At 37.1% G+C, this 27900-nt stretch overlaps 1 protein-coding gene across 1 annotated transcript in view; it reads left to right on the plus strand.

Annotated features, from left to right (window-relative positions):
- The window catches only part of SMARCA5 (SWI/SNF related, matrix associated, actin dependent regulator of chromatin, subfamily a, member 5), a 73693-nt gene extending 46025 nt beyond the window's left edge, over positions 1-27668 (plus strand). The window contains exons 8-23 of the mRNA XM_006872281.1: positions 1792-1860; positions 4853-4962; positions 7936-8162; positions 8974-9095; positions 9175-9327; positions 12901-13033; positions 17009-17157; positions 17359-17478; positions 18317-18427; positions 18860-18973; positions 19311-19433; positions 20118-20250; positions 25247-25365; positions 25787-25999; positions 26475-26582; positions 27603-27668. Coding sequence (XP_006872343.1) covers positions 1792-1860; positions 4853-4962; positions 7936-8162; positions 8974-9095; positions 9175-9327; positions 12901-13033; positions 17009-17157; positions 17359-17478; positions 18317-18427; positions 18860-18973; positions 19311-19433; positions 20118-20250; positions 25247-25365; positions 25787-25999; positions 26475-26582; positions 27603-27668 — 2070 coding nt within the window. The remainder of the gene's footprint in view (positions 1-1791; positions 1861-4852; positions 4963-7935; positions 8163-8973; positions 9096-9174; positions 9328-12900; positions 13034-17008; positions 17158-17358; positions 17479-18316; positions 18428-18859; positions 18974-19310; positions 19434-20117; positions 20251-25246; positions 25366-25786; positions 26000-26474; positions 26583-27602) is intronic.
- The last annotated feature ends 232 nt before the right edge of the window (positions 27669-27900 follow it).

The raw sequence follows: 27900 nt of genomic DNA on the forward strand, positions 1-27900 counted from the left end.
TATTCCTTTATATGTGGTTCAGAGTTCTGGGACCATCCCCTGAGCCTGCTTGGTCGGGTATTCTGTGTTGTTGTTGGCGGAGCTCTCTGCTATACGTCCACCCGATCCACCATCTTGTTTGTTCTGTCAAGCCATTTTTGCATTGTTGTTGTTAAATGACATGCCATCATACATGACATGTTGTCGAGTCATGTACTACTCATAGTAACCCTGTTACCAAGGATCGGCTGGTGGGTTTGAACCACCGATGTTATATGGTTAGCAGTCCAGTGCTTATACAGCACCAACTCCTTTTTTATATAACTGATGTTATATGGTTAGCAGTCCAGTGCTTATACAGCACCAACTCCTTTTTTATATGTTATATGGTTAGCAGTCCAGTGCTTATACAGCACCAATATTATGAACTAATTTTTTTTTTAACTGATACAGATTATTTTCAGTGATAAAAGTGGTTAGCTATTTGAACTGTTAATTATACCTCAGAACATAACATGTATGTTGAAAATAAGTGCCGTTATAAAAGCAATCGTCAATGTTCGCTGGGTCAGAGTTCAGTTCTGAACCTTTGTTTCCAAGCTGAAGTGCGGGAGAGGGGTTTTTGCCCTTGAAGAGCTTCTTACTAGTACATTTATGTACAGTGTTTTTTAAAAGGTGATAATTTTGTACCACTAATGCACCAGACTAGGGAGTTCTGGTAGCATAATGGTTACCAATCGGGCTGCGAATTACAGGGTCAGCAGTTCAAAACTACCAGCTGTTCCACGAGAGAATGATGAGGCTTTCTGCTCCCGTAAAGATTTAAAGCCTTGGAAACCCTGTACAGGGTCGCTATGAGTCGGAACCGATTCCACGGCACATAACCACCACCAATGCACCAGACTGCCAAGTCATTTGAACTGCAAGGTTGGCGGTTCAAGCTCACCAGCTGCTCCTCGGAAACCCTATACAGGGTTGCTATTGGTTGGAACCAACTCAACGGCACTTAACTATAACATAAACAAGGATCACTTTAAAAAAAAGAAATTTGTATTTTAGAAAAATAATATCAGAAAGTAACTTTTTCTGCTTTTGCGTATTTTGATATTTTAAAAATTTTTTGACCCTTTCATTTATTTAAGTCTCTGTAAACATATAATGGATTCTGCAATGTTTAGTAAAAAACATAGTAAATATTTAATAAATATGTTTAGGAGTTGGTTGTTGTTAAGTGCCATTGAGTCGCTTCCGACCCTTAGCGGCCTTGTACAGGGTTTCCGAGGCTGTAAATCTTTACGGGAGCAGAAAGCCTCCTCTTTCGCCCTCAGAGCAGCTGGTAGTTTCAAACTGCTGACCTTGCGATTCATAGCCCAATTTGTAAGGAGGTAAGTCGATTCGTAAGGAGGTAAGTGTATAGAAATTAGAGTTTCTTTAATTAAAATTGACATCGATCTGTGGAAACTTTGTGTTTGCTTTATAAATAAAGCAAACTATAAAATGCTTTTGATTTTTAAGCTTTCGTGAATTTATGAGAGGTTATTTCCCAAGAATATTGTTTTTTAGTTATTTCTGGAAAACTAGCTTTCTAACTTTTAGTTTTACTGAAAAACGCTTGTCAGCTTGATACTTTGAGAAAAGTGTTGAGACTAATTATGATTCTTAAAGTATTAGTTCTAAAATTGATAATAGTAACGTGCTTATAAAAAAATAGAGGCTTGGACTAAATGCTTTAAGTTTAATGTGGAGTATTGAAGTAACACATGTAGTTAAAATTACATCTGATATTAAGATGTTTTTTGTTTGTTAATTTAGGATTTTGATTCCTGGTTTGATACAAACAACTGCCTTGGGGATCAAAAGCTAGTTGAGAGGCTTCATATGGTAAGTGTATTAGAGTAGTGCTGGATTATATTACTATTGTGAAAATGGTAGAAAGTTAAATTAATAGATTTTAGTTTTTACTGTATCACAAACAGCAACAACAAAAGTAGCAAAGTGATTGAGAGCATGATCTTCAGAACCAATAGTTTGAATTCTGCTAGCATTTTTTTTTTTAACATTGGGTTAATGCGCTGGACTGCAAGTTCGTTTGAACTGCAAGGTTGGCAGTTCAAGCTCACTAGCTGTTCCTCAGAAACCCTATACAGTATCACTACGGGTCGGAACTGACTCGATGGCACTTAATAACAACTACCTTCCACTTCTTATATTGAGCTTTAATATTTTATATATTCGAACTACTGGCTCCATTGCCAAAGTTCTGTAAACATTATGCTAATTCCGTTCTCAGTCTTGGGCTTAACCTAACACTTAGATTGAAGTTTGTTCCCATGGGAGAAAGATGAGACTGTTTAACCTGTGAAGATTTACTCTTGGAAGCCCTAAGAAGCAATACTACTGTGAATCAGAATGGACTTGATAGCAGTGGGTGGGTCTTTTACTGTTTCTGCTATTTCTAGAATCCCCTTCCCAGCCCTTCCACCACTATCTATCCCCAAGATATAGTGGTGCTGTCAACATTGCCATCGAAGACTGAGGCTAAAGCTGTTTTAGGCATCTTGTCTGTATATTCCATCTTTGAAATTTCGAATGTTACAGGATATCAGACATAGTATTAAAGTGATTAATTCACAAATACTTTTCTCTCTGAATTGAAAACATGTCTTATATTTGTTTTTGTATCCCTAGTATTATGTCTGCTACAACATGGATACTTGAACTAAGTTCGTGAACACCTATGTCTATGAAAATTAAGATATTATTAAAATATATTATGTACTGAAATTAAGTTTTGTAAAATATTTGAATTTAGGCGGTAATTGAAGCACCTTTCCCTTCAATTTGGATGAGAATCAAGCATCTGTACTTTCAATTTAGATGTACTTATTTGAAGGATTCTATATACAACTTTGTTGTTGTTATGTGCCATGGAGTCGGTTCCGACTCATAGCGACCCTGCACTGGGTTTCCGAGGCTGTTAATCTTTACGGGAGCAGAACGCTTCATCTTTCTCCCGCGGAGCAGTTGGTAGTTTCAAACTGCTGACCTTGTGGTTCACAGCCCGATTCGTAACCACTATGCTACCAGTGCTCCTGTATATATAACTTTACAATCCTTCAAATAAGTACGTCTAAATTGAAAGTATAGATGCTTGATTTTAAAGGAGCTGTGGTAGCGTAGTGGTTACGAATCGGGTTGCTAACCTCAAGGTCGGCAGTTCGAAACTACCATTTGTTGCATGAGAGAAAGATGAGGCTTCCTGCTCCCGTAAAGATTTGTAGCCTTGGAAACAACGTACAAGGTCACTATGATTCAGAACTGACTCCACGGTACTTAACAAAAAAGTTTATATATGATTTGGTGCATGGGAAATGAGACCTAAGCATTTAATTTTTATTCTTGCATTTTTCACTTTATTCCTCTTGACTGTCTTTCAGTAAGTGGTAGGTATATGGAGAGAGCAAACAAACCAAAATAAGCCACACAGTAGTCAAATGAGTCAGTTATGGTATTTCTGTTTATTTGATTCAGAGGGTACAATGGAGATGCTTACCAATAGGGGAAGGAGATCTTGTAGTTACTTCTCTGCTCTGTCCTGGCTTTCTGAAATCCTATCATAGCTTCTATGATGAGATGGGAGCCTCAGCAGCCCACATGGGTATCCTTAAGAATGAGAAGTCTTCCTTGATGTATCAACTATCCATTATCTGTTGCATATCTGCAAAATGTCCCCTCAGTCCTCCCCTAAAAAGACTCCAAACTTTAATAGTTTATATTTTAATAACTTCAGGATTGTACTAATAGGCTGAGTAATTTCTTTACTGGATTCACCTGAGTTCTTCATTAAGCTGTGCTTAATGGGTAGTTTTGGAAGAGAGCCAGTGGGGGTGAAGGGCTTCGCTTACATGCTGGCTGTACTACCTTTGCTCCCTGATTATTTCTCTCACCAAGTTGTACTCTTTTTTTTTTTTTGGTGTGAGTCAACCAGTTCAAGTAGAACAAAGGAAAGTATAAATTAAAAACAATGGAAAGATCTTTTTAGTTTTATAGGTAATTTCAAATTTACTATTTTACGAATGTAGGGTGGGTATGTCTTACAAATAAAATGTTGAATAAAAGAAACCAGACAGAAATGAACAAATTACTGTATGGTTCCATGTATGTAAAGTTCAAAATAAGTCAGAACAGTAATCTGATATTATAAAGGCATACTATTGTTTATCCCTGGGGACCAAAGGGAAGATAGTCAGTGGGAGGGGCACAAGAAAGACTTCTAGAGTGTTCTGTTTGTCTAGATGAGTCTTATGTGTATATTTTTACTTTATAAAAATTCATTATTGTACACTAAAAGTTTATGCTGTATGTATGGTGTACTTCTGTTTGAAAAAATGTAGCATAAAGGCATCTTATTGTAGACGTAGACATTTCTTAAGTGCCAGATGATCTTGCATGCCAGTCATTAGCTTTAAACCTGAAAGACAGCAAATGCTGAAAATAGCAACTTTGTCTTTTCTTTTTCAGTGCTGTTGAGTCGATTCTGACAAATAGTGACCGAGTTTCTGAGGAGTGGCTGGTGGGTTTGAACTGCTGATATTCTGGTTAGCAGTCCGTACATACCCTACAGCACCACACTAGGGACCCCATGATAATATAGAAAGGACATACTGATTATATATGTTGAAGAAATAACATTTTTGTATTATTACTTTTTAGGAATCAGGTATTACACATTTTGAAGAGAGCAGTTCTGAAAAATCATTTGAAATTGAAGCAAAGAAATGTCCATGTTTTCTCTTTGAAAGATACTTTTGGAAATCTTCAAGTAATAGTTATGTTTCAGATAAGGTCATCTCTATTATTTTTCCCTTTGAAGGTTTTACGTCCATTTCTCCTTCGTCGAATTAAGGCTGATGTTGAAAAAAGTTTGCCTCCAAAGAAGGAAGTAAAAATCTATGTGGGTCTCAGCAAAATGCAGAGAGAATGGTATGTCATTTGAGTTGTATTTTATATCACAATTCATTTGTCAACTGACATTTTGTTTTTTGTTTTCTCTATTTGTGTATTGAAGAATTTCTGTTTGTTGGATTGGACTGAGCCTTATCAGTTACATGGGTGATACGAAGTCTTGAATCTATCAGCTGACAAAATTAGGATCTGAGATTTATTCATTGAAAGAGGAAATCAAACATAAGGCTTAATGAATGCTTTGTTTTTTTCTTTTAACAGAAAGTGGTGATGGGACAGATAGGAGGCATTAATAGATTAACTTGGTAGTTCATAAATACTGGGTTATAGATGAGTCTACATGGAAGTTTTTGATGGTTTTATTTCCCTTATAAGCTGAATTTATTCAATTTAAGTCTCTTCATTCTGAGGTGATGGTTTATTTTAGGCAAAATCAAATGTCATTTTTGGGAAATAATAATAATAGTACACTGTAGGTATTGTACATCCTCACTGATGAATTGAAAATCTTGTTCTTTGCTCCTTCCCCCCCGCACCAAGTTTTGTCAATGTATACAATTTTAAAGTCTGGAAATCCGTGACCGAATACCTGAATCCATGTTAATGTAAGTCTTGTGTTCAAAAGGAGGAAAATAACTAGCCACCTTATTCTGTACCGGGCACATCACATCTGAAATATTAGTTCTATATTTAATTTAGATAAATAGTTGTAAGATGATGCTACAGTTATTAGCAAAAGAATTTTTAGTGTATAATATGAAGAACTGAGCAGTTACCTGGGAAAGAGGACCACTGTCCTCAACTTTTAAAGGGATTTTTGGTGGCAAAGATACTGGGCTTGTTTTGTATGACTAAAATACAGAACTAAAACCTAAGCTGATGCTAATGGAACACAGATTTTAGTTTTTTTTAATTTTTTTATTTAGGTAAACACAATGGTGAACTTTATATCAGAGTTTTAAAAATAAAGCAGAAAAACAACTTTTTATTGTGAATTGATTGAAGGTTTACAGACAACATCATCAGCTGTACATTCAAATCATACACTTTGTTTCATCTCAATGATTACAATCCCTTCCCTGCAACAGTCTTCCTACTTCCTCCCTGTGACTCCCCATTTATATCGTATATATCACAAGTGAACAAAACAAAAAAAACTTGATGTACACATACAAAAAAAAAGTAGGGTTCACTTAAATGTCCAAAGGGCATATTCTGCAAGCCAGCCTCTTGCCTGCAGGCCTACAGCCTGACTTAGTCCATGACCTATAGCCCTCAGCTTCTCTTTCTCTCCATGCCACCACCTCTGCCACCACCTCTGCTTTCGCTGCTTTTCTAGGTAAATAATTAATGGAGCTCACGCTCTACTCATTCTCTTCCATCATAATGGTTCAAGGTTTTCTGTTCCTGAGATGAAAGATAACTACTTAACCCATTTAGTAACACATCTTCTACAGTTGCAGTTGTGACAATTAAAATTAATCCTGCTAATAATTACAATAGAATCATCGCCATTTTACCAGCACCACCTGGAAAAGATTATTCAGTGGGGATTTTAACTTAGTCCCCTCATTCTGAAACTAAGCACACTCATGAAAGCTTGTAAGCCAGCCACTTCATGCCATTAAGTCCCCCCATGTTGGTAGCTAGTGCCTAAATTACCTTTCCATATCAACCTATGGTGTGGTGCTGTGGGTTAATGTGCCAGACTGCAAAGCCATTTGAACTACAATACAAGGTCGGTGGTTTAGCTCATCAGTCACTCCTTGGAAACACTGTACAGGGTCGCTATGGGCCGGAATCAACTCGACGGCACTTAACAACAGCAACATCAGCCTAGTACACTGAGGAATCATGCTTGATCCTTAATATGAAGAATCCTTCCATTCCAGTGGAATTTTGAGTAACAACAGTAACGTAGCGGTTACGAATCTGGCTGCTAATTTCAGTTTGAAACTAACAGTTTGAAACTAACAGCTGTTCCACAGGAGAAAGATGGGCTAACTGCTCCTGTAAAGGTTTTCAGCCTCGTAAACCCTGTACAGGGTCTGTATGAGTTGGAACCGACTCCACGGCAGTAACAACAACAAACATCCATAAGCAGAAGTCCAATTTCATCAAATTGCAGCTTTTTTTTTAAAGGTCTGCCTTGAAGCATATTGTGCCCCATGCTTAGAGTTTCTTAAACGTGTATTACTATTTAACCTGTTGTAAGTAGCTCTGGTAGTGTAATGGATTACAAACTGGGCTGCTAGCTGCAAGATCAGTAGTTTGAATCTACCAGTCACTCATAGATGAGTCTCTCTGCTCCCATAAAGATTTACAGAGTCAAAAACCCTATACAGGGTCACTATGCATTAGAATCGACTCAGTGTCACTTAACAAAAACAAAAACCTGTTTAAAGGAGCCCTGGTACCATTTTCTGGTAACTATATAAGGTGGCATTGTGGGCTAATGCTTCAGACTGCAAAGTCGTTTGAACTGCAAAGTCGGTGGGTGGTTCAAGCTCACGAGCTGCTCCTTGGAAACCCTATACAGGGTCGCTATGGGTCGGAATCCCTTCGATGCCACTCAACAACAACATAAAGTCAGCAGTTTGAATCTACCAGCTGCTCTGCCAGAGAAAGATGAGAGTTTCTGGTCCCATAAAGATTTACAGCTTCAGAAACTATAGTCAGGGTTGCCATGAATCGGAACTGGTTCCATGGCAAATGGTGTAATCACATAATATTTAGGTTATTTTGTACAGAGTTTTCAATCGCCTAAAACTGGTATATCAACAGATTCTCATTTCTGTAAAATGATGTCAAAATTTTTAGTGCTATCTAAGACTTTACAGGTATTTCAGGGTTGAGATAGGAAATGGGGAAGAAGGATTAGAAGTTGATGAGTTATTTATTCCAGGCATTTCGGGTCTGAGGTAAGGAAGGGGATCTATTTAAACTGATAAGGAACATTTGAGTATTCTTAAAATAATTTTCTTTCAATAGGTACACCCGGATTTTAATGAAGGATATAGATATATTGAACTCTGCAGGAAAGATGGACAAAATGAGGCTGTTGAACATCCTGATGCAGTTGAGGAAATGCTGCAATCATCCTTATCTCTTTGATGGAGCTGAACCTGGCCCACCGTATACAACAGATATGCATCTAGTTACCAACAGTGGCAAAATGGTGGTATTAGACAAGCTGCTCCCCAAATTGAAAGAACAAGGTATCTGTACACTGGTATCACAATTGAAGAAAAATGAAAAATTTAAAATTCTAATATTAAAATGTAGTCCTGTGGATAAGCACTAGACAACTATCATAAGGTTGGTGATTCAAACACTCTAGTTGCTTCTAGGAAAGCTTATGTATTGGGTCACTGTGAGTTGGAACCAACTTGATGGCACTTAACAATAACATTAAAATGAAGATGTACTACATTTCTAAAATGACTACTCCTGACACTATTTATAAAACTAAAGTAAAATCATTAAAAACTTGTATCCTTTATCTGAACGTTCAATTTTAGGCCTTTTTTTGTCTTTTAAAGGTGATCAGTAGAGCGACCACACTCGCCGGATTTTGGGGAGAGTTTCTTTTCTATATATGCTTTCCCATTAATCATTGAGTGATTAAGAAATTTCAGCTTTTTGTCATAAAATACCTGTATGACTTTTCCCACCTATGCATTCTCCTACATGCTTTGTTAACTCTTATTGTGCTCATGATATTTTATGACATGCTCACTTTTATATGAAAATAGTACATGTGTGGTGTGTATATTTATTGTTAAGCAATATTGAGCTGATTCCAACTCTAAGCGAACCCTCTTCAGGGTTTCCAAGGAGCAGCTGGTGGGTTTGAAACAACAACCTAGTGGTTAGCACTCTAGTACTTACCATATAGCACCACACCAGGACTGTATGTTATTAAGTGCTATAGAGTCAACAAGGTTATGTTCTGATGTCTCCCTTGTAAGTTGATGTATGTTCTACTTTTGAGGCCTCTGGTAATGAGCATATTATATTTCTTAACAGGTTCACGGGTACTAATCTTCAGTCAGATGACAAGAGTGTTGGATATTTTAGAAGATTACTGCATGTGGAGGAATTATGAGTATTGCAGATTAGATGGGCAAACACCCCATGATGAGAGACAAGTGAGTAAAAATCAGAAGGGACATAAAAATTATAATACGAAATCATTTTCTGATACTTGTTTTTTTTTTCTGTACATAGGACTCCATCAATGCATATAATGAACCAAACAGCACAAAATTTGTTTTCATGCTAAGCACGCGTGCTGGTGGTCTTGGCATCAATCTTGCTACTGCTGATGTTGTAATTTTGTATGATTCAGATTGGAATCCTCAAGTAGATCTTCAGGCTATGGTAAGAGATAACAAATATAAATATATTCTGTGCTAAGATGTTGTTAGGTGCCATAGAATTGGTACCAACTGATAGTGACCCTGTGCACAGCAGAACGAAACACTGCCTGGTCCTGGGCCAACCTCACTATCGTTACCATGCTCGAGCCCATTGATGCTGCCACTTTGCCACTCCATCTCACTACGGGGTCTTCCTCTTTTTCTCTGACCCTCCACCTTACCAAGTATGGTATCCTTTTCCAGCGACTCGTCCCTCCTGGCAATATGTCTGAAGTATGAGAGACAAAGTTTGGCCATCCAAGGAGCACTCTGGCTGCACTTCTTCCAACACAGATGTTGTTTTTTTTGGCAGCCCATAGCACTTTCAGTAATCTCCAACACCATAACTCAAAAGCATCGATTCTTCTACGGTCTTTCACATGCATATGAGGTTACTGAAAATACCATGGCTTGGGTCAGGTGCACCTTAGTCCTCAAACTGGCATCTTTGCTCCTCAATGCTTTAAAAAGGTCTTGTGCAGCAGATTTGCCTAATGCAATGCATCATTTTGATTTCTTGACTGCTGCTTCCATGAGTATTGATAGTTGATTCAAGAAGAATGAAGTGCTTGACAACTTCAATCTTTTTTCCATTGATAAAGAATGTTGCTTATTGGTCCAGTGTTGAGGATTTTTGTTTTCTTGACATTGAGATGTAATCCATACCAAAGGCTGTGCTCTTTGATCTTCATCAGTAAATGTTTTAAGTCTTCTTCATTTTCAGCAAGCAAGGATGTGTCATCTGCATATCACAGGTTGTTAATGTGTCTTCCTCTAATCCAGATGCCACTTTTTTCGTCATATAACCCAGCTTCTTGGATTATTTGTTCAGTACACAGATTGAATAAGTATGGTGAAAAAATACAACCCTGTCACACACCTTTGTTAATTTTAAACCATTCAGTGTTTCCATGTTGTGTTCAAACAACTGCCTCTTGGTCCATGTACAGATTCCTCATAAGCACAATTAAGTGCTCCAGAATACTCGTACTTTGCAATGTTGTCCATAGCTTGTCATGAGCTACACATTAGAAAGCCTTTGCGTAGTCAGTAAAGCACAGGTAAACATCTTTCTGATACTCTCTGCTTTCAGTCCAGATCCATCGGACATCAGCAGTGATATCCCTCATTCCACGGCCTTTTCTGAATCTGGTTTGGACCTCTGGAAGTTCTTTGTCAATGTATGCTGGCCGCCGTTTCTGTATTACTTTTAGTAAAACCTTACTCGCCTAGGATATCAAAGATATCCGCATTCCGTTGGGTCCCCTCTCTTTGGAGTGGGCATAAATATGGATCTCTTGCAATCAGTCAGCCAGACAGTTATCTTCCAAATTTCTTGGCATAGATGAGTGAGTGCCTCCTGTGCCAACTCACTTTCTTGAAAGATTTCAATTTTTATTCCATCAATTACTTCATTGCACCTTGGACTTCTTCCTTCAGTGTCATTGGCTCTTGATCATATGTTACCTCTTGAAACGGTTGAACATCAACCTTTTCCTTTCGGTACAGCGACTCTGTGTATTCTTCCATCTCCTTTTGATGCTTTCTGCGTCATTCAATAATTTGCACAGAGAATCCTTCAATAATGAAAGTCGATGCTTGAATTTTTTCTTCAGTTCCCCCAGCTTGAGAAATGTTTAGCGTGTTCTTCCTTTTTGGTGTTCTGCCTCCAGATCTTTTGCACATTTTGTTGTAATATTTGGCTTTATCTTCTCAAGTTGACCTTTGAAATTTTCTGTTTATTAGCTCTTTGGCCTCTTCATTTCTTCCATTTGCTTTAGCATCTCTATGCTGGAGAGCAAGTTTCAGTGTCTCTTCTGACATCCATTTGACCTTTTCCTTCTTTCTTGTCTTCTTAATGATTTTTTGCTTTTTTTCATGTATGATGTTCTTGATGTCATCCCACAACTCTTCTTATCTTCGGTCTTTAGTATTTAATGTATGAAATCTGTTCTTCAGGTGATCTCTAAATTCAGGTGGGATATATTCAAGGTCATATTTTGACTCTCATGTAATGTTTTCATTTTCTTCAGCTTTAGTTTGAATTTGCATATGAGCAATTGATGGTCTCTTCCACAGTTTTCCCCTGGCCTTGTTTCACTGATGATATGGAGCTTTTCCGTCATTTCTTTTTGCAGATGTAGTCAGTTTTCTATGTATTCCATCTGGTGAGGTCCATGTGTATAGTCATCTCTTCAAGGTGTCTAAAGTAGGTATTTTGAAATGAACAAATCACTGATTTTCCAGAATTATATCATGCGATCTCTAGCATCATTTCTATCACCAAGGCCATATTTTCTAGCTACTCATGCTTCATCTTTGCTCCCAACCTTTGCATTCCATTCACCGGTAATGATCAGTATATCTTGATTGCATGTTTGATCAATTTCAGATTGAAGAAGTTGGCTTTAGTGGTTGGTGCATAAATTTGAATAATATTGGTATTAACTGGTCTTCCCTCTAGGCACATGGGTATTATCCTATCACAGGCAACATTGTACTTCATGACTGATCTTGATATGCAACACCATTCCTCTTCAATTTGTCATTCCCAGCATAGTAAAGCATATGGTTGTCAATTCAGAATGCAATACCAATGCATTTTAGCTCACCTATGCCTAAGATATCGATGTTTATGTGGTCCATTTCATTTTTGACAGTTTCCAATTTTCCTAGATTCATACTTTGTACATTCCATGTTCCAATTATTAATGGATATTTACAGCAGTTTCTCTTTGAGTTATGCCCCATCAGCAATGAAGGTCCCAAGGGCTTTACATCCCACGGGTTTTACTCCATTGCATCATCACGGTCAACTCTACTTTGAGGAGACAGCTCTTTTGCAGTTGCATTTTGAATGCCTTCCAACTTGAGCTCATTTTCCGGCATTATTATCTGACAGAGTTTCTCTGCTTATTCCTAAGGTTTTCATTGACTAAATATTCGCAGGTAGTTTGTTGCTCCTTCTTCCTAGTCTGTCTTCGTCTGGAAGCTCATCTAAAACCTGTCCACCATGGGTGACCCTGCTAGTATTTAAAATACTGGTGGCATTGTTTCCAGAATCACAGCAACTCACAAGCCACCACAGTACGACAAAGTGACAGATGTTTGGTGGTAAATGTTGTAGTTAGGGTAAACAATATCCAAATACCAGAAGCTTAACCCAGTAAATATTGTTCTCCCACCTAATATTTCAGTGAGTGCTTCGCAAATAATTTCCATTTGCATCAGCATGCTTCCCTCTATGCCATGCATTTGGACTGTGGAGTTTTAAGACTGGGATTTTTATATTACTTGAAAAGTTCCTTTATTCATGTCACTTGTCTCTAATAGTAAATTCAGACTATATTTAGGTAGAAAAATATTGTGAATTTAAATGTAAAAGTATATGTATAGCTATTTTTTTTAAAAAATCTGGTTTATTATGTATTTTTAAAGCTGTTCCATGCTTAAAAATATTTAATTTTTTTCTTAGTATGCACATGTAAGAATTGTGTGAAATTTTAGTTTATATTAAAAAGAACAATTTTTCTAGGACCGAGCACATAGAATTGGACAAACCAAGACAGTCAGAGTGTTTCGATTTATCACTGACAACACAGTTGAAGAAAGAATAGTGGAACGTGCTGAGATGAAGCTTAGACTGGATTCAATAGTCATTCAACAAGGTGAGCCTTATTAATTTAAAATTTTACATTGTTGGATTGCTATAACTTTTTTTTTTTTTTTTTTTGCTGTACCGTTTTAAAAGGTGATTTTTGTTATTAAACCTTGCTGAACCAAGCAAGCCAACATTTACATTCCAGAAATAATAAAGTTAAGTTTTGTTATTAAGCGTTACAGGTTTTAGAGTCAGGAAGATTGACATTTAAATATTGGCTCTGTATTAGCAACCTCTTTTTCTTGTAGCGTAGTGGTTATGAGTTGGACTGCTAATCTCAAGGTCAACAGTTCGAAACTACCAGCAGTCCCATGGAAGAAAGAAGAGGCTTTCTACCCTCGGAAAGATTTACAGCCTCGGAAACCCTATTCAAGGTTGCTATGAGTCAGAACTGACTCCACGTAACATAACCACCACTACCACCTTTCCCTGGTGTGGCGCTGTGGGCTGATGCGTCAGACTACAAAGTCGTTTTAACTGCAGGGTTGGTGGTTCAAGCTCACCAGCTGCTCCTTAGAAACCCTATACACGGTCACTAAGGGTTGGAATCGACTGGATGGCACTTAACAACAACAAACCACCTTTCCCTAGTTAAGGATCCCTGGTAGTGTACTGGGTTACAAGTTGGGCTGCTAACCACAAGTTCAGTTCAAATCTACAAACAAGCTCCATGGGAGAAAGATGAGGCTTTCTGCTACTGTAAAGACTTAGCCTCAGAAACCCTTATACAGGGTTGTTGTGAGTTGAAATCTTGCTTAATCTTTTTGGGTTTGTTTTTTTTTTTTAAATACGGGTAGATTTTGAAGAAAACTTTTTTTTTTTTGGTATCATTTGTGGATTAGCCAGTCTCAGTTCTTGTGTCTCTGTTAATGGTTTGTGTACTAAGAGATAATTAAAAATAGGGGAATAATCCATGCTCCAGAACCATTTTATTTCTGAAAAGCTCCCTTAACGCCCAGCAGAAAAGTAAGAAAATTCCGATTGTAAGATAGCATTTATTGTGAATTGAGTGATAGTTTACATTGGAGACCATTGGTTTTACACCAGTTTTTTATTGCAATAATTACAATCTCCGTGCATATAAGATCGTTTTCAGTCCAAAGAAAAACATATTCTGTTGATATGTACTCCTTTCAAAATTCAGAAATGTTTCCTTGTGCTTTTTTCCACTATTCAGAACTGTCAGTATTTAAGTGAGTAGTAGAAAAGACATAAACCTTTTCATTTCTTGCACATTAATTAATGTAAATATTAAGTTTCATATGTTTAAGTATATGTAAAGTGTCCACTGAGGGTGAAATAGAACTTTGCTATTTATTTTTTTTAGTTTTTCTGCTTTCATGTTTGCATTTTTAAAAACAAATCGGTGTTAAGTGCTGTTGAGTCTGTTTGACCCATAGCGGTCCTGATTAGGATTTCCAGGAAGCAGCTGAAAGCTATTTCTTTTTTGATCCAAATAAACTTTCAGGAGTTCATTTCTTGAGGTAAGGATGTTTCCTGAAGTTAATGTTATGTATTACAGTTCTTACATAAAATTTGTCAATATGAAGGATTTTTTGTGCTTAACATTTTAAAATAACTTCTTTGTGAATTGAATGAAGGTTTATAGACAGGATCATCAGTTTTACGTTCAACAAGTCATAGACTTTGTTTCATCTCAATGGCTGCAATCGCCTCCCATGCAACAACAGTTACCTTCTTCCCTTGTGGTTCCTATTTCCATTCCACTCAACTTCCCATTCCTTTTCAATTTTGTCCTTAGGTGAATGTTGCTCTTTTGATTTTGAGTGATTGACCTTTCAGTGTGGACATACCTTACTAGTGTTGTTGTCCTCCCTGTCTTTACTTACTGACTTGGCTAAAAATTGGGCCATACTGGCGAGTTCCTTTCCAAACATGAAGGGTAGCTGAGGGCCATAGTTTCAGGTTCTTTCACCTCTTTTTGACCAGTAAGCCTGGTCTGTAGTTCTGGTCTCAGAGTCTTTTGGACTGATTCCAATGATCTTCAGTTCTCATCACTTTTCTTCACACAAGAAGAGACCAATAGCTGTACCTTAAATGTCTGTTAATATCCCAGATGGTACTCACCAAAGTAGGATGTAAGAACATTGTCTTTATGGACTATGTGATGACGATCATACTGTCCCCTGAGAATATGGTCCCGAGTCCTCAGGCCCAGCAACTCATTGCCTTAAGTAAGATATTTGATAGTATCTAAGTTTTCATCATTTTGCACACTGTATGCTGCATTAGATTCATAGTTGTGTTTACAACAAATGTACTCACCCGTTTATGAATACCCTCTTTTAAACCCTTATATATTTGTAGGTATACTCCTACTCTTCCTCTCATACCCGTTAAGCCTTGTGTCAGTCCATGTTATGTATCTGCAGAACATTGTTACAAAATTGTATATATATCACTTCTAGCACCTTTAGCCTTTTCATACTTTGCTACGTCTTCACCTGTCTTTATCATTTTTCAGCCAAGCTCCCTCTTCCTGTATATTGCCCTCCCTGTCATCCAAGTTAACATATCTACTCTATAGCCAGTGAATTACTCTCTTCCCTCCCACCCCTGCTATTCACCAGAGAATGTTTCTTTCAGCATGAAAACCATTTCTTGAATTTTTACAGTAGTGGTCTCTTCTAATATTTGTCTTATTGTGATTGACTAATTTCTAAAGCTAGGACAACATTGCGAAGTATGAGTATTCCTGAACACTTAATTGTACTCATGAGGAATCTGTACCTGGACCAAGAAGCTGTTGTTTGAACAGAGCATGGGAACACTGAATGTTTTAAAATTGGGAAAGGTGTGCGACAAGGTTGTGTTCTTTCAATACTTATTCAACCTGTATGCTGAGCAAATAATACGAGAAGCTGGGTTCTATGAAGAAAAACGTGGCGTCAGGATAGGAAGAAGGCTCATTAACAACCTGCGATATGCAGATGATACAACCTTGCTTGCTGAAAGTGAAGAGGACTTAAAACATTTACTGAAGAAGACCAAAGAGCACAGCCTTCGGAATGGATTGTGTCTCAATGTAAAGCAAACAAAAATCCTCACCACTGGACCAATAAACAACATTCTTATTAACGGAGAAAAGGTTAAAGTTGTCAAGGACTTCATTCTTCTTGGATCAACTGTCAGCACTCATGGAAGCAGCAGTCAAGAAATCAAACAACGTATTGTATTAGGCAAATCTGCTGCACAAGACTTTTTTAAGATATTGAAGAGCAAAGATGTCAGCTTGAGGACTAAGGTGCGCCTTCAATGGCTGAAGGAGCAGAACTCGACTAGGGGAAGAAAGAAGAGGAAAAAAGTGGAGGAATCTGCTACAATTTGTTGAACTTGACCTATATTTACGGATGTAGTAGCTCACAAGAGGGAACAGATCTTTATAGCGAGTATCATTCCCATCCCCTCAGTATGCAGGGATGGGGCTGATGAAAGGAGATGGGGATAAGAATCTTGTGGTTCAATAGTGAATAATTGCTATCAGGACTGAGTGTGGGGGTCGGAAATGTAAAGGTTAGATGTTTTATAAAAAAGGAGGGAGTGGTTGATTTTGCAGTCTAGGAATGTATGTCTCTGGGACCATCAAGGTAGAGGAGCAGAGTGTGGGACCCTACCAGTGTTGTCAGAGATGGGAGGCAGAGACGATGATGTGGAAAGATGGAGCATCTGGGGACTCTGGTCTCAGGAAGGGGGGAGAGGGGCTGTGTGCTGGCGGGGGATGGGGAGCAGGCATTCAGGGTGTACCCTTTGGTTGTTTGATGATGCATGGAGGGGATTGTAATCATTGCAGTGAAAAGAAATGTGATAGGATGTATGTATAAAGCTAATGTTCTATGTAAACTATCACATAATTCTCAATAAAAATTAAAAAAAAAAAAAGGATTCCTGTTTGAAAGAAACGTAGAAGGCATTACTTTTCAATAAAAGTGCTTAATTAAAAGACAACAAAATATCTTTTCAGGCAGACTTGTGGATCAGAATCTAAACAAAATTGGTAAAGATGAAATGCTTCAAATGATTCGACATGGGGCAACACATGTATTTGCTTCAAAGGAAAGTGAGATTACTGATGAAGATATTGATGGCATTTTGGAAAGAGGTGCAAAGAAGGTGAGGTGTATATTAAATGATAGTGCTTTAAATATAAGATAATTCAAATCAGAACTGTTTGAGAAAATATATGATACGTGAATAATAATCTTAATCCATTAAGAGAAGCTTTTGTTATAAAGACGAACTCATTTTGAGTTGAGTTTTCATTCTTTTTTTGTTTAGTGTTTGGTTTAATAAGGTGTTTCGTTGTTTCCCTAGACTGCGGAGATGAATGAAAAGCTCTCCAAGATGGGTGAAAGCTCACTTAGAAACTTTACAATGGATACGGAATCAAGTGTTTATAACTTTGAAGGAGAAGACTACAGAGAAAAACAAAAGGTACTTAGAATGAGATATTGGTTACTTGAAGGCTCTATTTTACTGACAGTTTGGAATTTGATGTAATAACTTGTAATTTTGTGACAGCCACTCTTTTCTGCTTTTCGTGTCTGATAATAGAAAATATTTTAAATTTTTATCTAAAACTTGATTCCACATGTTTTGAAATTTTTGAAGTTGCTATAATCTTTTATATACATTCTTTTGTGTAATTAATATATTTATTTAGAATATTTAAAAGTCAACATTACTGGCGAAAATATTTTTTTTTTTACAACCTTATTATTAGATTTTATTTTTAAGTAAAATAGCAGAATTGGTGGTAATAGAGGGAATTTTTCCTAAGTTCATAAGTAACATTTATTAACATACAGAGAAATTGGAATGTGCTTGCAAGGTAGAAGAGAAAATAGTTCTACCTAGGGTTTTCCTTGTTAACATTAGGATATGTTTGAGGGAGCTTCAAAAAGTTTGTGGGAAAATTCAACTGTCTTCTAATTCTGTTTTTCCGTGAATGTGTTGAAGACCCTATATCTATCCTTTCTCCTTATTTGGATTGTAGCATACATTCTGTAAGTATTTTATTTTAACCCAGTGCAATTATTCACATGGTAAAGAAATGCTGAGTGCATATACTTTTCACTAGGTATTATGCTCTGTGTTAATTGTGTTATGTTGAGTAGAATCTTAGTACCTGTCCTTGTAGATCTTTCTAGTGTTTTAGGAGTATCATTCCATTTATGAATACCACTCTTAATGCATAGAATGAGGCCAGCCATGTGGAATTTGCTACTGTATTAGTAAAAGTTTGTGATACGAATTATTTTTTACATGCTAGATTGCATTCACAGAGTGGATTGAACCTCCTAAACGAGAAAGAAAAGCCAACTATGCTGTTGATGCATATTTCAGGGAAGCTCTACGTGTCAGTGAACCTAAAGCACCTAAGGTGAGTTGGCAAAGAATAAAAATACATAAACATAATAGAAATGTATATTAGTTTTGTTCTTTCAGTCATGGTAAGTTGAGGTTATTGAGAATTACGTTGTGTTTTTTTTTTTTTTAATATTGTGGTCACCACTGTTTAGTTTTGTACAGCTTACTTAGACTTAGCATATGTAGCATTTGGTAAGAGCAGTTAATTTTTTTGGTACTTGCAGTTTCTTAGCGAGGTAGTGGTTATGGTTTACAGAATTAAGATTATGAAGTGCTGTTGAGTCTGTTCTCATAGTGACCCTGTATAGGGTTTTAAGGAGTAGTAGTGGATTTGAACTGCTGACCGTGCAGTTTGCAGTCCAGGGCAGAATGAGGATTGCGATACATTTAATTAAATCACAAAGTTTCTCTTTATTTTCGTAATTTGTTTCTTATGTTTCATTAGGCTCCTCGACCTCCAAAACAGCCCAATGTCCAGGATTTCCAGTTCTTTCCTCCACGCTTATTTGAATTATTGGAAAAAGAAATTTTGTATTACAGAAAAACTATTGGGTACAAGGTAGTGGAATTACTTCTTTTTGCCTCCTTTTCTGTTCACATGCATTTGAAGATGTAAGAATTCACGTCTTAATATTTATATAACCCATTTAAGCCAAGTAGAAAAGATTATTGATTTACTCTATCCTAGGATATGCCAGGTATTTGAAAGTGTGTTTGTTAACCATTAGAGAGAAAAGAAAAAAACTTTGACTAATGTGGTTTATATTTAACTTGATAAATGTAGATACTAATATATTTTCTTGAATGTTTGGATTAAACCTTGTGTGTTGAGAATTTTAGTTCACCACACATTCTCTAATATGCACTGGTTGGTAATGTAGGAAAATATTTTTTAGGTCCCTAGAAATCCTGACCTACCAAATGCAGCACAGGCACAAAAAGAAGAACAGCTTAAAATTGATGAAGCTGAACCTCTTAATGATGAAGAATTAGAGGAAAAAGAGAAGCTTCTAACACAGGTAACGTTTAGTCAATAAATAATTAGTTTGTCAATACTGGTTAGAAATGACAAGTTTCTGGTTTCAGAGATCGGACCTTTAGAGACAAAAGCATGGGCATATGGGTAAATGGTACATTTATGTTGCCACTAGTTGCTTAGTAGTTAGGAGATTATAGATTTTTACTGGCTTTGGTAGAATTGGGTATCTTATTGATAAGCTTTCTTTGAGTGTTTCCTTCTTTTCTTCTCAGTGACGCTCCCACATAGCCAACAAGTTATCAGTTTGAAGTATAAGACTCTGCTTTATTGTTTCCATCTTTTCAGTTAAGGCTTTTCAGAATCTGGCCTTAACCAACCTTTTTTTCTTCCATTTTCCTACTTGCTTGTGTCTTTGCTCTTTACCTTCTGTTTTTCTTTCTTTACCATCTCCTCTTTTAAATTGTAACCAAAATGTCACCTCTCCACATAGCTTTTCTTTCCACTCAAATTTTATGCTTAGTTTGTCTTAATCCTGTATGTAGTATTGCTAGAAATAGATATCATGTAGTACATGAAAAGTTATCACTTTAAAAGAGCTTAATGAAAAAAAGATGAACAAGACGCATTAGAACATTGTTTTCTGTACTATTTAGAACCATTTGTAAAGTATGTTTTTTCTGCACGTATACTGTTCTGAAATTAGTTGATTTCTGTTGCTTTGTAGGGGTTTACCAATTGGAATAAGAGAGATTTTAACCAGTTTATCAAAGCTAATGAGAAGTGGGGTCGTGATGATATTGAAAATATAGCAAGAGAAGTAGAAGGGAAGACTCCAGAGGAAGTCATTGAGTACTCAGGTAATTTGCCATTTATTATTTTAATAGATATAAGAATGTTAACATACTTTTGCACTTAATAAGAACTATATGCTATATTTTATGCTTTGTTTTGTGAAATTTTTTTTTTTTTTAAACTTCAGTTAGAAAATGTTCCCTTAAAATACTATGCTTGCTTAAGTTTTAAATCCTAGCTAACTGGTCAAGAAAACTAGAGTAGATCACTGAATAATTGTGTTTTTGTTTTTATTCTATTTCGTTTGGTAACATCTATGTATTATATGCTTGTGTTACCTGAATGTAGTTGGATTGTCAAGAGTTGTTATAGTGAAATACTTATCATATTAGAATAAGCACTTTCTAAAATTTAAATGATATAATTGAGGTGTAGGTTGACACACAGCAAATTATATTTCCATTTAATGATAATTATACAAATTATGACATTTCATTACATTTTTCATAATAAGTCAGCATTCTCATTATTTCCATTGTCTTTGCGTTAATCTAACTTCCCTGTCTCCTTACCCTCCTCGTCGTTGTTTTAGAGTAAACATTAAGTGTTTGGTTTCATGTAGTTGGTTTAAAAGAACACTGTACTCATGGCTGATATTATGTTTTAAAGGTATTGTAGGACAGTGTCTTAGGTGTTTCTTTAGTCTGTCTGCCCAGGTCTCATCTTTTTTAGGAATGTGAATTTTGTTCTATTCATTAGATTTGTTACCATTTAATGGAGTCCTGGTATGGCGCTGTGGGTTAGTAACGCCAGACTGCAAAGCCATTTGAACTGCAAGGTTAGCGGTTCAAGCTCACCAGCTGCTTCTCAGAAACCTTATACAGGGTCTCTGTGGGTCGGAATCGACTAGATGGGACTCAGCAACAACAACGTGTCACTGGTCAGAACTGTCTATAATGGTAGTTGGGCCAAGCCAGCACTAATTCTGGTGGTTTCACATTAGGTGAGGCTGTGGTTTGTGTGGACTGTTACTGAGTGTGGTCCTTGTTGAGTCTTTGGTTTCTTTTTGCTTCTGACAAGTGGAGACCAATAGTTGCATCTTAGATGGCCAGTCACAAGCTTTTAAGATTCCGATGTTACTCAACCAAATGTAGTACATTTTGAATCATGTTATACCAGTTGATTGAGTTGTTCATGATAGTATGGTCTTAAACTGATAAAAGTGATTAGTTATGTGCGACTGTGCCTCTTATGAGCTTTATTATATATGCTGATGAAAGTGCCTTCAAATCAGTTCCAACTCATAGTGACCCTGTATAGGAATTCTGCAGAGTGGCTGTTAGGTTTGAACCACTTACCTTGTGCTTAGCAGTCACTTTCAGCACCACACCAGGACTCATATATGAGGGGACTCAAAGTTTATGGAAAAATTCCATTATCTTTTAGTTACATTTTCCATAAACTTTCTAAAAGACCCCTTGTGTTTGTAACACCCACAAATACTTGTATACATATGCCTATAAATACACCAAATGTGTACATGTGCGTGCACTTAATATGTGCCAGAATATAAACATAAGACCATTTATCTACTTAGGTAACCACCCACATATTTTTTTCATTGTCACCCCCATAAGTTGGGAAGCCCACTGCTCTGTCTTGTGCTCTGATTCTTGGATTTGCTGCAGCTCCTCTGCCACTCCTCTGGTGTCACAACTTTTTGTGTCTGGGTTGTCACGGAGTCCAAAGGATATGCTCCATTCCTGGCTCCTCATTGATAATAGTAAGATTCCCCTTCTGCATCTTTGATGGCGCATATATATTCAGCAGGATGGCAAAATTGACTAATCACTACCTAGAAAGTGCTTCTCCCGCTTTCACCTTTCCTTCCGTAGTGTCATCAGAGAGACAGTACTGTATTTGTCCTATTGTGATTGACTTATTTTACATAACATAATGCCCTCCAAATTTGTCCATGTTGCGTTTTGTGGATTCGTTATTACAGTTTTGTAATCTTCCATTGTATTATATGTGTATATTGTTAAGTGCCATTGGGTTGGTCCTGACTCATAGAGATCCTACATAGCTTCCAAGGAGTGGCTGGTTGGTTTGAACCACTGACGTTTCTGTTAGCAGGTGAGTGCTTATTCTACAGCCTCATACCAGGACTCTGGATTATATGTATATTATATTCTAGATGGGACACAATTGTTTATCAGTCATCTGTTATTCCTACTTTTTTTGTTTTGCTCTTGTGAATGATGCATCAGTGAACATAGGTTTGCTGCCACCAGAGTCTCTAGTGGCCCCTCCCCTGTGCCAGAGTCTGCAGAGAATGGCAGGAGTGTTGAGTCTGGTCTTTTCTGCATCTTACCACATGCCGCTTCACCTGTCTTAATCCTGAAAAGGCCACCGATCCACACCTCCGCCTGTACCAAATAAGAGAAAACTGATGGTTCCAGGGGCTGAGATGGCATTCTCCGCCTTCCAGGGCTGTGAGCTGCCTATCCCTGATGATGGAGTGAGACCCAGCTGCTGGGCTTGCACCCAGGATTGCCTGTAAAGAAGGCAGGGAAGAGGAAGAGAGGCTGCAGGGCTGAGTTCACTTTAGCTCTTAGCTCTCCGTCTCACCCCCCGCCTCAATGCCAGCTCCCTGTACCCTCCTTCCCTGGCTTTTCTCTGTCCTCCAACATTACTTTGGAGACATGATTAGTTAGCCTGGAGAAAGCCCAAGTATGACATAGGAGCAGACATGGGAGTCCGTGGCTGGGGTCTGTGCGAAACCTGGCCTGCCACTTGTGGCTCCATCGAGCTGTGGCCCAGCCTCATTCTCAGTGGTCATGAGTTCTCCATGTGGACACTTGAGTGAATTTTGGGGCCTTCGCAGATAAGGTTCATTTCTCACTTCAGGTCTACATTATCCTTGCCAGACAGTGGCATCCTTTCATCAGTAAAGCCTGTGTTCAGTGATTCATTCAAAAAAAAAAAAAAAGATATAGCATAGCCAAGATAAAAGAATCAGAAGATACTTTGTTGTTGTTGTTAGATGCCATTGAGTCGATAATTGACTATTAGCGACCCTTTGTACAAGACAATGAAACATTGCCCAGCTCTGGGCCTGAGCCTATTGATGCTACCACTTTGCCAGTCCATCTCGCTGGGGGTCTTCCTCTTTTCCTCTGACCCTCCACCTTGTTGTTGTTGTTTAGTGCTGTTGAGTCGGTTCCAACCCAAGGTGGCCCTGTATAGGGTTTCCGAGGAGCAGCTGGTGAGCTTGAACTGGTGACTTTGCAGTTCAAACGACTTTGCAGTCTGGCGTATTAACCCACATGATATCTTTCTCCAGCAACTGGTCCCTCCTGACAATATGTCCGAAGTATGAGTGATGAAATTTGTCCATCCTGGCCTCCAAGGAGCACTGTGGCTACACTTCTTCCAACACAGATCTGTTTGTTCTTTTGGCAGTCCGTGCTACTTTCAGTGTTCCCCTCCAGCACCGTAACTCAAATGCATCTGTTCTTCTACGGCCTTCCTTATTCACTGTCCAACTTTCACATGCATATGAGGTTATTGAAAATAACCATGGCTTGGGTCAGGCACATCTTAGTCCTCAAGCTGACATGTTTGCTCTTCAACACTTTAAAAAAGATATTGTGCAAAAAGTTTGCTCAGTGCAATAAATCGTTTGATTTCTTGACTGCTACGCTCGTGAGTATAATGGTTGATCCAGGAAGAATGAAGTCCTTGACAACTTCAGTATTTTCTCCGTTGATAAGACTGTTGGTTATTGGTCCAGAAAATACTTAGAATATCTTTTAGTTCACCTCTCATATTTTTTACAGTTACGGAAACTGGAAACTTCAAAATGATTGACTTAGTTTCTAACCTAGTTTTAGACATATTGTTGAGTGTTGTGGAGTCAGTTCTGACTCATAGTGATGCTGTTGTATAGGGTGTCCGAGGAACAGCTGATGAGTTTGAACCACTAACCTACAGTTAGCAGTCCACTGCTTATTCTACAGTGCCACAGCAGGACTCCAATTTTTAGATACAGGATAAGTGAAGATGTTTCTTAATCCTTAGCAAATAATATTTAAGCTAGCAAGTTCATCTGTGATACATAGATAGCACAACTTTGCTGAAAGTGAAGAATACTTGAAACAGTAATGGAGATCTTGTTGTTGTTGTTAAGTGCCATTGAATCTGTTTGAACTCATAGCAACTCTGTATAGAGTTTCTGAGGAATGGCTGGTGAGCTTAAACCGCTGATCTAGTGGTTCAAACTGACTTTGAAGTCCAGCACATTAACCTGCAATGCCATACCAGGTCTGTATTATGCCTCTATAAAGAAAACAGAAATCCTCACAGATGGACCAGTAAGCAACTTTGTGATAAATGGAAAGCATATTGAAGTTGTTAAGCTCTTTATTTTTTTTTACCTGATCCCCAATCAACACCCATGGAAGCAGCAGTGAGGAAATCAAATGAAATATTGCATTGGGCCAGTCTTTTGCAGAAGACCTCTTTAAAGTGTTAAAAAGCAAAGATGTCATTTTGAGAGGACTAAGGTACACCTGACCCAACCCAGAGTATTTTCAGTCACTGCATTTGCATGCAAAAGCTGGACGTGAATTATGAAGACTGAAGAATTGATATATTTGGATTATGGAGTTAGCAAAGAATATCGAATATTCAATGGACTGTCTTGGAAAACGTATAGCCAGAATGCTCCCAGAATCAAGGATGGTGAGAGTTTGTTTAATATACTTTGAACGTGTTATGAGGGGGGGGGGGGTACCAGTCTCTGGAGAAGGAAGGACATCATGCTCAGTAAAGTGTAAGGATCACTGATAAAGAGGAAGACCTTCAGTGCGGTGGATTGACAGTGGCTAGAACAGTGGACTCAAACAGAATGATTGTGAGGATGCCACAAGCTGGTTTGTTGTACCTATGGTTGCTGTGAGTCAGAACCAACTTGACAACACCTAACAACAAACAACAAGCTAGCAAAGTATTTATTATATTCCTCCTGCCTCTGCTCCCGATTTTATTCTTTTACAGCTGTATTTTGGGAAAGATGTAATGAACTCCAGGACATCGAGAAGATTATGGCTCAGATTGAAAGGGGAGAGGCAAGAATTCAGAGAAGAATTAGTATCAAGAAAGCACTTGACACAAAGGTACTTTACTTTTTAATCAGTACGGCAATTAATAAGGTAATCATTTTTGTGAGTATGAATATTAAAGTAGCTTTTTAAAAGGAAAAGCAGTGATAGTTTAAAATTAAAATCTCTTAAAAAAACATTGAAGCATTTTAGGTATTCTCAACAGAATGTACCTCAATATTAGGTTAACCAAAGATACTAGTATTAGGTTATCTGGGGCCAAGTGTTAGTTCTTTCCTAAGTGTAGGGAAATAAATTTTCTCATTATAGTGATGAAAACTATGAAGTTTTTTTAGAATAAAGTGTATCTAATGAGATTTGGGTGCTTTGGGTAGAAAATCTGATTTGAGATAACAGCAAATTTTGCTACCGCTGTGTTTGAGAAGTAGATTTTGTAAAGTTTGTTTTTTATTTAATATAACATCTGATTTGATAGATTGGACGGTACAAAGCACCTTTTCATCAGCTGAGAATATCATATGGTACTAACAAAGGGAAAAACTATACTGAAGAAGAGGATCGTTTTCTGATTTGTATGCTTCACAAGCTTGGATTCGACAAAGAAAATGTTTATGATGAATTGCGACAATGTATTCGTAACTCTCCTCAGTTCAGATTTGACTGGTTTCTTAAGTCCAGAACTGCAATGGTGAGTGTATGAGGCTTTTTTTTTTTTTTTGCAGTGTAGGAGAGAATTCAGAGTTTAAGGTAACATATGACAAATTGCCAGAAAGCTAATTCTAGTTGATTCTAACCCTCAAGTATTTGATTTTTTAAGATTTTGATACAAATAGAATGGAGTTATTAGGCATGGACCATCAGTAGCAATTTTGTATGTAGTATGAGATATTTTTAATATGTAAGTGAAGGGAGAATTTATGGAAAATTATACACACAAGAATATGGCTTTAAAGAATGCAGTAAAATCATAAATATCTTGTTTTTTACCTCATTACTTGGTTGTATATGAAAATGAATTACTTTTTATTTAAATTTATTTATTGCAGGTGAGTGAATTAATTTTCTGTTGATCAAAACAAATATTTTTAAATTGAAATTTGTAGATGGAAATTTACATATGGAAAATATATAGCTTACCATACAAGTTTATGTTTATAACGCAGGAGCTCCAGAGGCGCTGTAACACCTTAATTACCTTGATTGAAAGAGAAAACATGGAACTAGAAGAAAAAGAGAAGGCAGAGAAAAAGAAACGAGGACCAAAGCCTACAGTAAGTAGTCAGGAATATTTATATTTTTTCTTTATTTACTTAAACTTTTCTTTTCCACAAGAGTTGGACCATTAATTAGCTATCATTTATGTGTTAGTATTTTTTTGTTGTAAATAACTTAGCCTGAGGTAAGGAGTCGTGGTGTGGACCTCTAGGATAAGCACTGACTGCTAACACAAGGTTGCCATTTCAAAACCACCAGCCCCTCCTCAGAAATCCCTGATAAAAGTTTGCTGTGAGTCAGAACTCACAGCACTTAGAACAACAATGGGTCATTTAAAAGTTTAAAATTTAACTTGTTAATGACCTATTACACTTGTTAATGATGATATGTTACAGATTTTGAGAATGTAAGTCTTGAGTACACTTCTCATTGGCAATGCAAGTTACAATTTTAGACTATTTCAAGAAATCAACAACCTTTACTATTGATTTGCAAGCTCTGGTTTCTTGTCCTAAGGATGTCTCAGTAATGTGAAAGCAAAATTATCGAGAAAAAATCATGTTATTTAATAATAGTTAATTCACAAACTATTGAGCAAATGAGTCTTTATAGTTAATATGTACTATTTATGAAACTTTTTAAAAACTCATCGATATGTTTTATTACTGTTTTGGGATGACAGTATATATTTGTTTGGTACATTGGTTTACTGTTGCTTGTTACTGTTGTTAAATGCCATCAAGTCTGGTTCGACTCATCCTTGTATTGGGTTTCTGAGTTGCTGCTGGTGAGTTTGAACTGCTGCTGACTTTGTGATTCAAACTAATCTTTCAGTCCAGTGCTTATCCATCAACGCCACACCAGGACTCCTTACTATTGCTAATTTTGAATTTTTCAGTTCATATAATTTCATTGTTTGCATTAAACTTACATAAGTAAACGAACTTGATAGTTTGTTTTCAAATATTATTGAGGACAAGTAAATTCTTGTTACTTTGTAGAAGCTAAGATGCTATAATATGCCTGTCAATATATATCTTGTCACTGATGTAAAATATTCCTTCTGTTTATTTTAGACACAGAAACGTAAAATGGATGGAGCCCCAGATGGTCGAGGAAGGAAAAAAAAGCTGAAACTATGAATATATTTTTATTTCATAATCACTAAGTTTAAACCAGTAGTTCTTTAATTTACGGGTCTTCATAAGATGTACTGTACAACGCTCACCTGTTATGTCGTTAAAAGACAGCAGGTTCATCTGTTTACTGAGCTAGAACTATAGTATGTAGTTTCACTTTTTTAAATACAACAGCTGTGCTGAAATTTTTTTTTTTTATCTTTAACACTTGAAGTAATAAAATAGGCTTCATTTA

The sequence above is a fragment of the Chrysochloris asiatica genome, unplaced genomic scaffold, assembly GCF_000296735.1.
Source record: "Chrysochloris asiatica unplaced genomic scaffold, ChrAsi1.0 scaffold00190, whole genome shotgun sequence".
Classification (NCBI taxonomy): domain Eukaryota; kingdom Metazoa; phylum Chordata; class Mammalia; order Afrosoricida; family Chrysochloridae; genus Chrysochloris; species Chrysochloris asiatica.